This window comes from Equus przewalskii, chromosome 16 (assembly GCF_037783145.1).
Source record: "Equus przewalskii isolate Varuska chromosome 16, EquPr2, whole genome shotgun sequence".
In the NCBI taxonomy this organism is placed as follows: Eukaryota; Metazoa; Chordata; class Mammalia; order Perissodactyla; family Equidae; genus Equus; species Equus przewalskii.
In genome coordinates, this window is record NC_091846.1 from 65,413,114 (window position 1) to 65,425,617 (window position 12,504).

Below are 12,504 nucleotides of genomic sequence, written 5' to 3' on the forward strand. Positions count from 1 at the left end.
CAATATTATATTTAAATGATACATTTTTATTTCAGGCTTCAGTATCATAAATATACAACGAAGCTGTATTTTCTCATGGTTTATTTTATTAAAGACATTGCTGACTTTTCTGTATTGTCTTTTCTACATCGCTGTTTTTATTTTCCTGACCATTATTAAGGATGTCTTTGTCGGAATCTTAACAGTCGTTGTCATCTTTCCTCAAAAGGTCCAGGCTAATTTATGTGGGCATAGTAACTTAACCCTGTTCTTTGTGTGATTTTTTTCTGTGCTTGCTGTATGCTCGGTCGCCTAATTCAGTTTAGTATGATTGGAATTTCTTATTCCCCTTTCAGATTTTGGTTAAGCTCCGTTCGATAATGACGGACTCTGAAAGGTGTTCCTCTTTTCCGCATTCCTGGTGCTGTGTTGAACTATTCCATGCCCACTAATAGCCTCCCAGCTTTCCTCTATCTATGCCTGCTCTCTCTCTCTCTGTGTCTCTATTCTCATCTGTAAAATCAGGATAATTATAGTGCCCCTCTGCTAGTTTTGCTGTGAGAATTAAGACTGTGTGTATATATGCTTAGCACTCATTAGAAAAGAGCAAACACCTTGTATAAGCTATTACTGTATTGTATTAGCTATTATTAAGATTGCTTTGTAATTGGTTGTAGTATTTAAGATGTGGCTTATCTTTATAGATGTCTTTATTAGCCCTTTTCTGCGGTGACTTAAAAATATAACATCTGCAATTTAGCTTATTAAAAATATAGCTAGGGGTTATAAATAACAACATGGCTTACAAATTAGTAATATTTACAAATAATAGGCCCTTCACACTAAGGCCTTAAAGAAAATATAGACTTTATTTTTAAAAACCTGCATATTGAGAACATTTAGCTCCTTGAGATCAGAGCCCATTCACACCTGTATCCCCAGCAGTGGCCTGCACAAAGCAAGGCCCTCTATGACTTACATAAAATCCACTTGGATCAAGGAATTATCAAGGCCTGAGAACTGTAAATATGATCAGATTCTAATTACCCACAATAGTAGAAAAGAGGTATGAAAATGACATGTGACATCTATAGGAATTCATAGACTTCATTTAAATAAAACTCACTTCTGTAAAAACCAACAAATCGACTAACTTGACTTCATCTCTTTTCCCTTTATCGACACCTCTAGGGGAGGAGAAAGAGATGAAAATTAGGAAGATTAATAAGCTGCAAATTGGCTATCAACACAAAATAAACAGGTTTCGTGGGTCGTAAAATATCATCTTTTTTTTTTTTTTTTTATTAATGTTATGATAGATTACAACCTTGTGAGATTTCAGTTGTACATTTTTGTTAGTCATGTTGTGGGTACACCACTTCCCCCTCCGTACCCTCCCCCCACCCCCCCTTTTCCCTGGTAACCACCGATCAGATCTCCTTCTCAATATACTAATTTCCACCTATGAGTGGAGTCATATAGAGTTCGTCTTTCTCTGACTGACTTATTTCGCTTAACATAATGCCCTCGAGGTCCATCCACGTTGTTGTGAATGGGCCAATTTCGTCTTTTTTTATGGCTGAGTAGTATTCCATTGTGTATATATACCACATCTTCTTTATCCAATCATCAGTTTCTGGGCATGTAGGCGTAAAATATCATCTTTAAAGCAAGATTTTGATTTGGCACATTCTAGGGGATAGCACTTCCTTAGCTGGCATTTCTAGACTTTAGTAATCAGTGCCTCTGATTCAGTTTGTACGTGAACTTAGAGGAATATCTCGGAGAATCAAAGCTAAAGGTGGGGCTAGCCCTAGCAGAGCTGGGACATGGAGGGCGCCACCGTAGGAGGGTTCTGACTTTCTCTGGTGTCATCACTGACCTGCGTGAGAGTAAGTTCTTGAGGTCAGAAAACATCTATTTCATCTGTCTTATTTGCCCAGCATGGTGACTGGTAAGTGAAACTCTTATCTGTAGAGCTAGTCCTTTCAGGGTTAGCGGAAAAGCTTCCTGTTGGCTCAGCAGACTGAGGAAGCCCCCGAGAGGATGGAGATCGAAGCTCACTCTCCTCTTCCCATCCTTATCATAGGTTAATCTTCCCAAAGCTAGCTACTGCCAAGTAACGTCTCTCCCTCCAGCCTTAGAAGGCATGGCTGTGGCACAGGGACGCGTGTGTTGGGCCCTTGGGAAGGGCAGCAAGAGGTGGTTGCTTGCCACACTCTCTGGTTTAGATTTCTGGTGAGCAAATACTTGCTCTTCCACACCCAAGCCCTAAAATGCACTCAAAAACGATTCATTCCTCAGAACCTGGTTTTGTTGCTACTGTTATTTTTCTTAAGAATTCTATACTGTATTAATTGAATCTTCTTTGTAGATTTCTAAGATCTCCCTCTGTATGGCTCACCTTGGTTCCCTAAGTTAGAAACACAGAACTAAGCTCATCCACAAAGTTCCTGCTACATTCCTACTATGTGCAGGGAACTCGGTAGGCGCCTTGTTGATGAGAAAAAAATGAGTGGCTTCCAGTGTTTGGTTGGAGTAAAGATTGTGGCAGTCACACTGCCAACAGTATGGCTCTGTGTTTGGTGACTGTTTATTTTGAAACCCTCCTTTTCCCAACACTTATCTGGGAAGATTTTTCTTCCAAGCTACAATCGTTTGACAGAATGGCAATCTTGAAAGAGTTTCATCTGGCTGTGGTTGTGTTCTGCCATTTCCCTATTTTTTTTCTTTTGTTTTGCTTCCTTGCTTTCATTCAAGTTGAGGTTATGTTTTATGACTCCAGGACGGCTCCTGTAAAGCCTTGAAAACTATTTCTTAACTCTTCCCTTTGGGCTGTTTCAAACCAGCTTCCTCTTTTTTATTAAAACGGAACCTACCAATCCAAAGAAAATCTACCCTCCTGCACGCTGATGCTAACAGACCCCCCTTGGTGTGATTCATCACCAGGGTGCTGAAATTTAATGACAGTACTCCCACCATTGCTTTGTTGTCCAAACCACTAACTTCCTGAATGTCTTGCTTTGTTTTCTTAAATAAACCGTTCCAAGTAAGAATTGATTGACATAAAGAAACTTCTTTTTAAGTCATGCAAAGTTAGAGCGCTAAACCCATTGCCCTAATCGAGGAAACAGGACATTGTGATCTTAGACTTATTCTCTTTTAGTATAGGAGATTTATCAGTCGTGTTTTGGCTCAGCTATTCTCATGTTTGGGGCTTATCATCCTCCAGGCTTTTCCATTTTCCGACTTTTTAAAACCATGGAGTTATTCATCTCTAGCACACTCTTCATTCTTGCAATATATTTATTTTCTACTTTAGGATTTAAGCTTTACTTAGGTAAAATCTTTTCACTATTGTGGCTATATAATAGTTAGAAATAAATAGCTGTCTCCTTTTTGATAAATTATCTCATTTTGTTATCGGTCAAGTTAAATGAACAATAGACAATTCAAGAAGCACATTTCTACATTACACACATTTTCCTGGGTGACATTGAAAGGGATATTGATCTCGCTAAGTGACCTTGCCAAGATATTTAACTTCCATCTCCTGTCCTTATTATAATTTAATAAATTATGGATGTTTGTTTATTTAAGCTTACTCCATTCATGAGATTATTTGGAGAAGGAATCAATGTTGGTTAACAGCTCATACATTGTTGGATAAGGGATTCCACAGAAGAGCCAAATGTTAAGAACAAAGTGGACTTCATTGTTAATATTAAGAAGGCATTATTCTGTGACTTCACTTTGTTCAGTGGTAGCCCCGGCTGCCTCCGATCACCAGAACGGCTCTGAAGCTTTTGTTCTGCTGGCATGCCTGAAAAATCTACTTGGAAACCAAGTGTTTGGCAACTGTGTTTTGTTTTTACTGACCAGCATGTGAAGTCACAATTCCTACCAGTTTGCCATGCTTTCTGTTGTCTCCGCTTTGACACTACCGCCTCCTTTCCTCTCCTTTTCCCATCTTGGCCAACCCCTGCTTATCCTGCAGGACTCGCATTCTGGGTGAGCTGCCCTCCTAGGTGCTCCTGTTGCAGCTTGTGGTTCTGTCATAATCCTGCTGGGCAGTTAGCACTTGCTTATTGATTTGTCTCCCAAACCAGACCAGGAGCATCTCCAAAAAGAGACCTGATTTTGGAATCTCTTGTAACTAGTCCCTGCTCCATGACATTTACAGCAGTGGTGTATGACTGTCTGTCTCTCTGTCTGCATCTCTCTTGGAGTGGAAAGACTGAGCCTGCTTGTGGAAATTTGGTTAAAGGAATGGGGAGAAGAGGCAGCATACATATATTGTTTAAGGGTGAGGACCCAGGATCCAGTAAACCTAACCCTGCCACTTGTCAGCTGTGTAACCTTGATGAAGTTACTTATTCTTTCTGTGTCCTGTGTTCCTCATCGGTAAGATAGAGATAATGGGGACTATAAGTTTGTTGTGAGGATTAAATGAGACAGTACGTTTCAACTGTTTAGAACTGTGTCTAGCACATAGTAAGCACTCAAGAAATGTTAGTTATTATTTTTCAGGGTACTGACTTTTAAGCAGAGTACGTTAATATAGCAGTTGATTACCTTATATGGTATATTAAGATTAGCCATAGAGAAATGTCTATCGAGATGTTGAAGGCCTAGTAGAAAGGATAAATGTAAGATGCTTGGCTCTCAAGTAGAAGGCAGGTTTGAAAGGGACCTAGTACGAAACCATGTAAAAGAAGCAAGGCCTGTGTAATTTCTTCTCTTTATTTCTGGGCACCTCGGTTACAGCAAGGTAAGAGATAGGCAACGGACTGAAACTGTCAAACGGATAGATACTCGAGACCCTTCTCGTGAGAACTCATCCTGCATGCACCTTCCCCAACACCTGCTTCGATTCTAAAATGTTTTCAGGTTGGCTGTTGAGGATTCTGGATAAAATGCAGGATACGCCTTTAATCGACCCAGGCTTTTTTGCTGCAGTCCATCTGTATATTTTTCCCTCATCACAAACAGATGAGCACACCCGCCTCCGCACACACAGATTCTTGACCTGTGCTCAGCAGAGCTGGTCACCCTCTCAGGGATCTCAGGACAGCACTGGTTGTTTTAGGAATTTCCTATCTTGAAGCACAGCCCCCTCTGCAATGTCAGTTTATTCAGACTTCAAAGTTTGCGTGTAACATGTTATTGTGCCTACTTTGAGTTTTATGACTCATATTATTTCTCGCAGAAATCAAGGCCCAGTAAACTCCCAATTATCCACACGAATGGAGATCAATGGCATGGACATTGCTAAACAAAAGATTTGTGCTTGAGTTGAACTATGTGATTTTGGGGATGTGAGATGTGCCTTTTAAGTGACAATTTACTTGGGGTAATATTATATTAAGTTATACTGTGGATGGTTTTTGAAATTTCCGTGAATAATTGGCAAGAATTAGATCTCCTATAAAGACGCTCACTGTGCGCTTCACACAGGGTTAGAGAGGGAAGGGCAGAGAGGTTAAGAGGCAGGTTTTCGAGTTAGACCTCTGCTCTGCCCCGGCCCTAGCCATTGGTCCTCTGTAACCTTAGCGAAGATGCAGATGTCTCGCCTGGATAACAAAGAAGCACCTCCTCCTTCTGGATGTTAACGGGGTTGAAGAAAATAACACTTAGAAAGCCCCCACCACAGCGGCACGTGGGAGGTGATCCGTAAGTGTTACTTGTTATTAATAGTTACAGTTTGTAGAATTCTAAACTGTCCTAATGATAAATCATTGCACACAGAAAGGTAAGGCATGCATGTCTGTTATCAACTAGCCACAGACAAGCAACTTAGAATTGGCACCAAAAAAAATTTTGAGAATTCTCCATGAAGCTTCCATATATAAGTAGACACTTATTTAAATTATCTCTTTCTACTTTAGCCACCATTTGGCAGACCCGGGCCACTATTTTATAAGTCTCGTGGGAAACATTGGGTGAGAAATCCTTTGGGATCCTCCAGGCAGTGTGAGAGAGCCCTGAACTGATTCGAATTGCATAGATGGCCTCCTGGAGATAAACACGTCACTGGGCACTAAACAGCCCACTTCTGGTAACTGAGACCCCAAAAATGTGGCGTATTTAGGGAAAATGTGTGTTTGAAGCTAATGCCCGTAGAATAGTTTTTAAATATAAAAATCCATTAAAAATCCATTAATGCAGCTCTACAGACCTCGGATTACATAAGCCTGTGAGTCGAGGAAAGTTTGCTTTAGATAGTAATCTTTACAAGAATGGCGTACCAATGGAATTCATTTTTAAAATGTTAGCATTGATATTATATGGGTGTACTTTCTAAACTTTAAACTCTCCCCCCATCCCCCCCCCCCCCCCCCGCATATTCAGTTGTTTTAAGGTAACTGGAATATTATTTTGGCTGATACCACTCTTGATTAAAATGAGGGGTAGGACAGTACGTTTAAAAAAACACTATCCTGGATGTCAAAAGACCTGGCGAGCGTAAAAGGATGAGTTTGTTTTCCCATTCGTTAAACAGTTTTTGTTTTGTTTTGGAGGAGTTGCATTTTCTCTTTTTCAAGTCCAGCATGCCCTGACTTTAATTACCACTCTCACCTCTTTCTGTGCTGGGTGAGAAGACAGCCTGAGGGAATTCACAGAACATTCCATACCCCAGAGGTCCTGAGCCGCTGAGAACATAATGAGCTGGGGAGAGAGAGAACTCACATTGTTCTGAAACGACAGCTAAAAATACATTGCATTGATTGTGAGGGGATTTTGTTTGTTTGTTTGTTTTGTGAGGAAGATTGGCCCTGAACTAACATCTGTGCCAGTCTTCCTCTCTTTTTTATGTTGGATGCTGCCACAGCATGGCTTGACGAGTGGTGCCAGGTCTGCGCCTGGGATCCGAACCCATGAACCCAGGGCCACTAAAACAGAGCATGCGAACTTAACCACTATGCCGCTGGGCCTGGCCCTGTATTTTTGTTTTTTTATATATTAATAAAATCTTTACTTAGCTAAGTTGTATATAACAGGGAAAAGGAGTAATGGTTAAGATCTTGGGGTTTGGAATCACAGTTATGTGTTTTAAATCCTACTTCTACCATTTACTTAGCTGAGATATGGGGAAAGTAATTTAATCTCCCTGAGCTTCAGTTTCCTCATTTGTAAAATGAGGATAGTAAGACATCTCTCTCAGGATTGTAATGGAGATTGAATATGATAACCTATGTAAAAAAATCTTAGCACGCACACACAGAAATGCTAGTACCATGAACCAACAGGAATAGTAGCTGTTGTTATCAGGGACATTTACTTGACCCATATCAATATGGATCTGGGAGAAGAGGTGATGTTTACTTTGCAAAAACATGCTCTTCTGACTCTATCATTGTTTCATTATGCTTTATATTTATTCGCTTAATGTCGGACTATCCCCACTAGCCTTTAAGATCCTTGAGAACAGAGCTGCGTCTCATTCACCCTGAAACCCATGACTGAGCACAGTGCCTGGCCTGTCTTTTCTGCGAGGGTGACCAGGGCAGGCTACACCAGCTCCCTGTGGATGGCAAGTCAAGTCATAACAGGGCTTTGGGTGCAAGGAAGACAAAAATGGGAGGTGAAAATGAGGTGTTCCTCAATCCATTCCCTCAGCATTTACTGTGAAGGTTACAGGACTGACATATGAGGTGAAGCATCAGAATCAGGCCACCAACGGGGTTCAAGCCTTGTCTCTCTCAAGATGAAGTGAGAGGTGTGAGCCACAGCCTGGAGTCCCAGGCACAGGTGGATGAGAAGAACTTCACCCAGTAGTTCAGAGTACACTTTAATGCCTTAGATCCTTACGGTTCTTTTCAGGGAAGATTTTGGGTGATTAAATCTATTTTAATGTCTCTGTATAGAAGTACATTTTTCCCTATTATTTATTTACTAAATTTGCATTCAATTATTCAATTACATAAGTGAATTAAAGTCATACAGGCAGGGTTTTTTGTTGTTTTTTATTATTTTATTGAGGTCATAATAGTTTATAACATTGTGAAATCTCCAGTGTATATTTTTATTTGTCAGTCTCCATGTATATGTGCCCCTTTACCCCTTATTCCCACCCCCAACCCCCTTCCCCTCTGGTAACCACTAATCTGTTCTCTTTGTCCATATGTTTGTCTTCCGTATATGAATGAAATCATGCGGTGTTTGTCTTTCTCTGTCTGGCTTATTTTGCTTAACATAATACCCTCAAGGTCCGTCCATGTTGCAAATTGGACAATTTTGTCTTTTTTATGGCTGAGTTGTATTCTGTTGTGTATATATATATATATCATATATTCTTTATCCATTCATCAGTTGATGGGCACTTGGGTTGCTTCTACATCTTGGCTATTGTGAGTAATACTGCAGTGAACATAGGGATACATAAGTCTCTTTGAATTACTGATTTCAAGTTTTTTGGCTAAATACCCAGTCATAGTATAGCTGGGTCATATGGTAGTTCTATTTTTAGTTTTTTGAGAAATTTCCATGCTATTTCTCATAGTGACTGCACCAGTTTGCATTCCCACCAGCAGTGTCATGTAGGCAGCTTGTGATTAGTCTTACCAACTGAGAGAATGTCTGAGAGATGCTCCCAAAACAATGTTCTGATCTATAAACGAAGTTCTGTCCTCCACCTGATGATCATAGATCAGCCTTTCAGAATAATGAAGAAATGTTGGTGATTGTGACAGCTCCATAAAGAGGCCACGCCCTGAGTGGGAAAGCTGGTCTGGGTTCAGAGGGTGTTGTAAACAGAAGAAAGACTTGCAACAGATCATCTGAAATTTGGATAATCTTCTGAGGTGTTGAAGTCAGCTTCTTAGCATTGCCAAAAATGAAGAAAGACTTCTAGGCAGAGATGAAGTTTCCCAATCAGGAGGTGTGCCTTGGAACAAATCTGGGTGGATATTGCATTGCTCCCTCTCAATCCTGTCTCTCAGTAATACAGGTCCGTTTTTTGCCAGATCACGCACACTGATCGGTGTGTGTTCAAGTTGCTGTGGAGTTAGTCTGCTATACGTGTCTTTCAACAGAATGAAGAAGTTGTTTCTGGAAGAGAAAGAATTAAGTCACAAAAGCCCTTACATCCAAATTGTTAAAAGTTATTGGTGTAGACGTGGAGTCTCTTAAAGACTTCAACCCTGAACCAGTACTATTTGTTAAATGTCTGTGTCTGACAAAATTCACAAGGAATTCAAATGGAAATGATATTTTCCTTGGAATAGAGTCTATATTTAGTGACGTAAAGAAAATTAAAATATATTTAGAACAGGAATAAGTGAACCAGTTTTTAATATAAGCCAAATTCATGATTCCTAAATCCCTTCAGAAAGTTTTAAGATGCTTAAATGAATATAAAGACATAATTCCCGACACTGGAGCTGCCTGGGTAATTTATCCTCATCTGTAACCACACTGTGCACGTGTGTTGTATGTTCCTTTAAACGAAACCCTAGTGCCGAGCTGTGGTTTGTGATTTCTATCACCTTCACCTCCAACTGACCACTATGAATTAGAGACTTATTTTTAATCAACCATGGTAGCTGGCACTGGCATCCTATTTTAGAAAGCTAAATATTTTAGGAAAAATCTCAGACTCAGTATTACTAAGAGTAATACTAAGGCACAGTTTCAGGAGAGAAGATAGCCTCAACACCAGGGGGAAAAACAGGAAGTGTCATGAAATTGTAATCCTATAATAAGGTCCTCCAAGTAGAATTCTTCAGTCAGCTCGTTCCTTTAGTTGTCTTCGCAGTAAAAGGATGACAATGGATGAATGTGAGGCCAACTGACTGCACGACTTCCAGATGTTCTAAAGAGGTCAAGTGACGCGCACCCGCAACTTGGCAGGCCCTGTGTTTGTCCTATGTGCATAATCTCGTTCAAACACCATAAAAGCGGGCTGATTGTGGAAATACAGGATATCCTTTTTAGATGTATAACATGGTATTTAATGAAGGTATCTTTTGTAAAGCTACCAGTGTAACACTCCTGATCTGGCCAGCTCTTTTCTCTTTCACCTGTGCACTTCTCTCTTCAGTCCTCTTTTGGGCTGTTTTTTGGTGCGGATGGAAGTTGTTTTTCCCCCCACTTACGCCGACCTTCTGTTTCTGCCATTGCCTCTGATGGGAGCAGCTGGGGAAGTTTCTCGATTCCCAGAGCCTAGTCAGCCCTGCAGTGCGGGATGAGGTGCTTGCTCCCAGTTGTTCTGTTGCAGTTATTCCTTGCTTCAGCTGTCATCCCGATTCCCCAGGAAATTTCCCAAGAGTGAGAAACAGGGGATTGCAGGGCTTATGTACTCTGTACAGCACCCATCCCAATTGCAAGTGCACACCAGGAAATTGCCTCGGTGGCCAGATCTGAAAATAGGCGAGGGGACTATAAGTCCCTTATCTGTAAATGTTGCTTTCTGCTCCTGCTAGCTAGTGACTGGGGCCACGCAGTTACACTACCACTGCTGGGACTCAAACCACATCAGAAAGGCTGCCCATGCCCAGACCGGAGTTCAGACATAGTAACATAGTAACATGCATGTAGAAAGGATGAGGCAAAGCTCAGGACAGGCACAGGTGGCTCACAGCAGCCGCTGCCCCAGCGCCGTGTGGCCCTGATACCTAAGCAGAGCCCTGGCCCTGCACCTGGCAGAGGGGGGCAGGCCGGGGAGGGAGCCAACCTTGGCCCCTCTTTCCCTTTCTTACCCTCACCTCCTATTTTCCTCTCTTGGCTCCTCTGTGGATTCTGTATGATCAAACAGATCCTTCCCACTCCAACTTCATTGTACAATGAAAAGCACCATTAGGGAGGGAATGGCATCCATCTGTTTTTGCCTCGCAATGGAGGTCTATGGGCCAAAAAAGTGAGAATCACTTATTTATTAAAAAAAACCAAAACTATTCTTCAGGAAGATGCTAGGCAAGTATGAGAACGCATGGCCCCTAGGATCTTGGTATATGTTTCTCATTCCTTATTTGTTTCTCTGCTCACCTCCCCTGAAAGGGTTTCCTCTAGCCCTCCACTCTGATTTTGTTTTTTATTCTTAGCAGCATTACTTGTACCTTTGTATGCTGACCTCCCCAAGGCAGGGGCTGTCTTGTCTTTGCATCTGCTCCAGTCATCAGCCTAGTACGGTGGCCTGCCATCTAGGAGACACTTACTAGCAATCTATCACTAAATGAAGGTTATTTTTTATTGATCTGCCACTAGATTGTAGTGATAAGCAAGATGATGTTGTATCTGTGACTGACCTTTTATGGGCACTGCAGAGGAGGAAAAACAACTTTTTTTCCCTCCACTCTCCTAGCTTCTCTGCTGGGACCCTGTAAATTAGACTGACAAAAGACAGATGAACAGGAGAAAAAGAGAGTTTATTAACATGTGCATCACACATACACATGGGAGTACCCAGTGATGAGTAACTCAGAGGGGCGGTTAGAACTGGGGCTCACATAGCATCTTAAGAGAAGGACAATAAATTTGTAGAGAAGTGACAAGACAAAGGAAAGGACTTTAGTTTCTAGGGTGGCAAATTGTGGGAAGGCAGATATATAGGGGAACTAATGGGACATAAAGCCTAGTTAGCAATGTAGATTCCTCTGGTGTCCTCTGTGGGCTGATTAGGGTCTAGAGTTGTCTCTGGTGATTAACGTCTGCCCTTCCTGGTAGAGAAGGGGACACCTTTACAAGTTTATGTCCTGCTTTTAGGCAAATACAAGCGTAGAGAGCTTTTCTTGTATCTGCTTTTTCTCACTTGCCTTCAGCTCAAAATCATCCTTCTGGCAAAGTGGCATGTTTGGAGTGGCATATTCTGCCGTCCTTCAGCACCTCCCACCATGATTTGCACACAGCAGGTGCTTAATAAACATTTACTGAATTAAACTAAAATGAAAGCAAAGGCAACCTTACTTTTTCTAACTGCAGCCTGCCTAAATAATTTACCCTTTGCAACAGAATAAATGGATGGAAAGCTTTGTGAGCTTCAGGCAGAACTCAGAGCAAGGATGCTCCCTGACCTGGAGGCCCAGGCTTCAGCTGGCTTTGCACTGACTTTGCCTGCAGGGATCCCTTCAGCTTCCTTTTGGGGAGATATAATCAAGCGATAGCTATAGAAATACTTTGAGGAAAGTTTAAAGCATTATATAGATACAAGGTGTTATTACTTCTCTACAAGCTCCAATAGCAAAAATTTAAATGAGCATTTAGTAAATGTTGGCTAGTAGTGTTAAATACTATTTACTCCCCAAATAAGTAAGCCATAATACTTGTGTAATACTTCCTCACAGGTATGAATTAGGAGCTGCTCTGTTCATTGGATGGGCGGGAGCCTCACTCTGCATAATTGGTGGTATCATATTTTGCTTTTCAATATCTGACAACAACAAAACACCCAGGTATGAAAAAGAGACAAAAATAACCCGTTAAAAAGTACAATACTATTCTAAGTAATGACATGTGGGACAAATTATAGATAGTTCATATGGTTCTTAGAAACTTCAAAAACCCAGTATTGGGAAAGGTTAGGAATAT

The 12,504-nt window shown here is 41.2% G+C and overlaps 1 protein-coding gene across 2 annotated transcripts in view; it reads left to right on the plus strand.

The window, feature by feature from the left end:
* CLDN10 (claudin 10) overlaps positions 1–12,504 on the plus strand; it is a 112,448-nt gene that overhangs the window by 99,073 nt on the left and 871 nt on the right. For both annotated transcript variants that reach the window (XM_070579076.1, XM_008542528.2), the window contains exon 4: positions 12,261–12,368. In XM_070579076.1, coding sequence (XP_070435177.1) covers positions 12,261–12,368 — 108 coding nt within the window. The remainder of the gene's footprint in view (positions 1–12,260; positions 12,369–12,504) is intronic.